Here is a 4,028-nt window from a genome sequence, read left to right as displayed (position 1 = left end):
AAAAAAAAAAAAAAAAAAAAAAAAAAGAAAAAAAAAAAAAAAAAGGGGGGGGGGGGGAGGTGGTGGAGTGAAACCATCCACTAACAGGCAGCTAGGCCAGCAGCCCACCCTCCGCCTCGGGGAGGGGGGGGTGTCCCCAGAGACCCACACCGACGGCAGACATCAGAGAAATCAGTAAGGGGCTGGGGGAGGGGAGCAAATCAGCTATGTCTTCATTATGAGAGCAAGAGGCGGCGAAGATATGCTGCTAGGTGAATATATATTTATATAATAAATCCGTAAGTTAATAAAGTAAATAGTAATTCTCTGAAAGGTTTTTTTCATAGTTTTTTTTTTTTTTGTGGATTTTTGTGTGTGTTTTGTGTGTGTGTTTTTTTCTTTTTTTTCTTTTTTTTTTTTGTGGGCGGAGGGCGTCCTTAGAAAATCTGAGAGATACGCAGGTCCAGACAAAGCAAGGTGGGGGCTGGCTGGGGGTGAGGGTGGGAGGCTGGTCTGCCCAACCCCACTCCTGGTGCAGAAGAGGGGGGACTGAGCTGAACCCCCTCATCTCCTGGCGATGCCAAGTGAGGGGAGGGGACAAGGGAGCAGGGAGCAGGCTGGTCCTCTTTCCTGCCGGGCGGCTGTGGCGCCCTCTGCGGGGCCCATCGCAGGCCCGGGCGGTTCCTGGACAAGGCACGTCGGGCTTTGGCCTGGATGTGGGAGGCCTTGAAGGGACCTCAGGGGAGAAGAAATGGACCAGGGGGGTGGTGAGGGGTGGGCGTTTCTAGGGCTTGGAGGGGGCCTGTTTTGCTGTGAGGATCCACTGTCCCCTCCAGAGTTAAAAAAAACAAAACAAAACAACACATCATATATATTTACCAGACCAGAAGCGCTGAACCCAGAAGCCTCCCTCACCCCCGTCCAGGGGGAAGGGGAGATCCTCCTGGCCCACCGACAAAGAGAGAGGACAGAGCCTGCCCCAGCCCCTCCCTGCCCACCCCGCTCCCGCCCAGAAAGGACTGACAGAGAGTGCTTTGCATAGATACAGAGTCAGAGGAGTGGGGCCAGGGGGTGCCCTTGCAGCGGGGGGCTGGGGTGGGGCAGAAGAGCTCCCCCAGCCCCTCCTGGAGGCTGTGAGGAGGGGTGTTTGGTCAGGGTTTCTCCGGTGGGTGCCTCACAGGTCACTCTCGCCATACAGGGCTGTGGAGAAGGACTTGTAGTCGAGCGCCCCGGGCACGGCATCAGGGCCCTGGTACGGGGCCATGCGGGCGATGCAGTACTCGGCCTGGTCGTGGGGCAGCTCTCTCCGCAGCTCCTCGGCTGTGATGAAGTTCTGGGGGCGGCAGGGCGGGAATCTGGGTCACCCCCGACACAGACACTGGCCCACCGGGCCCCTTGCGCCCAGCCCTGGCCGCAAGGGCCCCTCCCCGCCGGCCGCTGGGTGCCTCCCAGGTGTCTTGCTCACCTTGTCCCCGGCCAGGACCTTGAAGGAGGCGATGACCTGGTCGGCCGTGTCTGTGTCGGTGGTCTCCCTCGACATGAAGTCGATGAAGGCTTGGAAGGTCACGAGGCCGCTGTGGTTGGGGTCAACCACGCTCATGATGCGGTTGAACTCGGCATCGCCCTGCGAGGGGGGTGGGCGGGGGACAGGCGGCCTTTCAGCGGGGCAGGGCGGCCTGGCCGGCCTGGTGGCTAGAACCGGGTCAGGAGAGCAGGGCCCGACCCCGGCGCACACGACAGGCGTCGTCAGCCCGCCTCCAAGGGTCTTGGCTCCCCGGCCGACTGCCCCACCTGCCCCAGACCTGGGACGTGCACCCTCTGCTCCTCCCGTCCCGCGTTTCTGGGAAGTGGGGAGTTGGGGAGTGGATCTAACAGGCCTACTGCTCCTCAGCCCTGGCTCGCAAGTTAGCTCGGGAGGGCGAGGAAGAAAGAAAGAGAGAAAGAGAAAGAGAAGGGGAGAGAGCTGGAGGCCTGACCTCCTCTCTCCAGAGACTTCCAGGAAAGGAGGTGGGAGGCTCAGGGAGTCATCGGAGGGACCCCAACCAGCAGATGCAGCAGAGGAGGAGGAGGGAGGCCAGGCCATGCTGCTCTGGTGGAGGAGTGTCCCCGAGGACGCGGACATTCTGGAGGCGGTGAGGAGGGCCGGAGGAGGGGGAGGGCCGGAGGAGGGGGAGGAGGGGAGGCGCAGCAGCAAGGGCAGGCAGAGGCGGCATACCAGGCTGTATCCCGTGGAGATAAGCAGAGCCCTGAAGTCATCGGAGTCCATGCTGCCCGTCTGCTTCTGCTCGAGGACGCAGGGACAGCAGAGGAGAGCGCGCCCAGAGTAGGCAAGAGGGGCCGCCCCGTGTGCACAGCGGGGAAACAGGACAGCGGCAGGGAGCGGGGGAGACAGAGGCGGCCCCGAGAGACCAGGTAAGGGGGAAGGTGTCCGGAGAGACAAAGGGCAGGGAGGAGGCAAGAGAGCCCGTGAAATGGCACACATGATGGCAAGGGGGGGATGGCCAGAGGAAGGGGAGACAGAGAGAAGGAGAGAGAGAAAGAGAAGAGCAGTTAATGCCACAGTCCGCTGGGGCCCAGGGGGCGCGTACCTGCCGGTCATTCTCCACGTCGTAGCCCAGGCTGATGAGGCAGGCCTTGAACTCCTCCGGCCCCAGCGCCCCGCCGTGCTCCTGCCGGCGTCCGAAGGCAGGTGTGCACAAGGGGCGGTGTGGAGACCAGGCCGGCACCGAGGCGGGGAGAGGGGCCCGGGTCACATGCAGAGGGCGGGGGAAGGGGACACACGGGGGAGGGAAACACAGAGTTAGAGGTGACGTGGACGAGCTGATGGCCAGGGCGGGGCAGGTGGAGGGGCGTGGGTGGCCTGGAGGGCAGTCAGAGGCCTCCTCCCAGCTCCTCTGGGCCAGAGCAGGGGTGGGAGCTGAGAGGTGCAGGATTGAGGCTTGAGTCCCAGGACTCCTGGGAGAGAAGGGGGGAGCTCTCCTCGCCTCCAGGATTTGGGGTGGGAGGAAGGGGATTGCACCCCCTCCTGCTGGGCCCCTGCCTAACGCCCAGAGCACATGCTACCCACAGAAAGCAGGCAGATGACACATCAGGCCCGGCAGGGCCCGGGGCAAACTGGTGCTCAGGGCCCCTCTAAAGGGGCTGCCAGACCAAATCTGACTTTTAAGGACACTATGTGTGTGTGTGTGGATCAGATTCCTGGGTCAGGTCTCAAATCCCTGGTGTGCTGGGACCCGTCTGTTCAGGGTTGCATCAGCAGGTGGGCGAGGATGCACAGCCCCGGGGGCAGGGCCTGGGACTCCCCTTTCTCTTCCTGAGGGAAGCTGCCCACGTTGTGGGTCGAGGTGATGCACCTCTGCACCCCCTTCAGTGGCTGGGGCCCTGTCGGCCCCCGTGAGTGGCCTCTGATACTCAGCAACTGTGATGTGAACAAACGGACAGATGCAAAGACGGAGGGGGCAAGGTGGGAGGTGACAGTGGGGAGGGAAGACAGCAAGGGGCAAGAGGGTGCGGCTCACCTTGTCGAAGTGATTGAAGGACGCCCGGAACTCCTGCATCTGCTCTTGGCTGATGCCCTTGGCGTCGCGGGTGAGGATCTGGTTCTCGACCTCGTTGATGGTGCGGGCGATGGTGGTGAGCAGCTGCTCCCAGCCCACGCGGATGTGCTGCGGGAGGAATGAGGGCGTGAGTGTGGGCTGGGCCGGCAGGTGGGGATGCTGGGACCACTGCAGCTGTAGCTGAGGGGGGCTCGGAACTGGCTTCTCCTTGTGCGGGGGTGTGTGTGGCCTGGAGTCAGGCTCGCCCTTTCTCCCAAATGCCAACCCAGCCCCACACTCTCCCGTGTGGCTCATGTACACAGGGACACAGGCACGGTGCCCGCCTATTGCCTCTGCCAACCAGTGGGGTTCACGTCACACCGGTGTATGTCCCAGTGACGGATGCAGCAGACAACCGGGTCCTGATACCTGTGCCAGGATCCACAGGGAAGCTTTGCAGAGACATGCTGGGCAATGTTTAACTAGCTTTCTGGGGAAACAGCCCTTCCCCCC

At 62.2% G+C, this 4,028-nt stretch overlaps 1 protein-coding gene across 4 annotated transcripts in view; it reads right to left on the bottom strand.

Moving 5' to 3' along the window:
* Positions 1-834: 834 nt before the first annotated feature.
* ACTN4 (actinin alpha 4) overlaps positions 835-4,028 on the bottom strand; it is a 75,025-nt gene continuing 71,831 nt past the window's right edge. For 2 of the 4 annotated variants that reach the window (XM_007471081.1, XM_007471082.1), the window contains exons 18-21: positions 3,498-3,644; positions 2,195-2,260; positions 1,445-1,603; positions 1,154-1,312 (exon numbers count right to left, since the gene is read on the bottom strand). In XM_007471081.1, the coding sequence (XP_007471143.1) occupies positions 1,154-1,312; positions 1,445-1,603; positions 2,195-2,260; positions 3,498-3,644 (531 nt within the window). Of the gene's footprint in view, positions 1,313-1,444; positions 1,604-2,194; positions 2,261-2,567; positions 2,649-3,497; positions 3,645-4,028 lie in introns of all 4 variants that reach the window. The other 2 variants (XM_007471079.1, XM_007471080.1) reach the window with 2 other exon arrangements.

Source organism: Lipotes vexillifer, unplaced genomic scaffold (genome assembly GCF_000442215.2).
Source record: "Lipotes vexillifer unplaced genomic scaffold, Lipotes_vexillifer_v1.1 scaffold182, whole genome shotgun sequence".
Taxonomy (NCBI): domain Eukaryota; kingdom Metazoa; phylum Chordata; class Mammalia; order Artiodactyla; family Lipotidae; genus Lipotes; species Lipotes vexillifer.
Note: the sequence above shows the minus strand (reverse complement) of the source record. Positions and strands in the feature narration are given on the sequence as shown.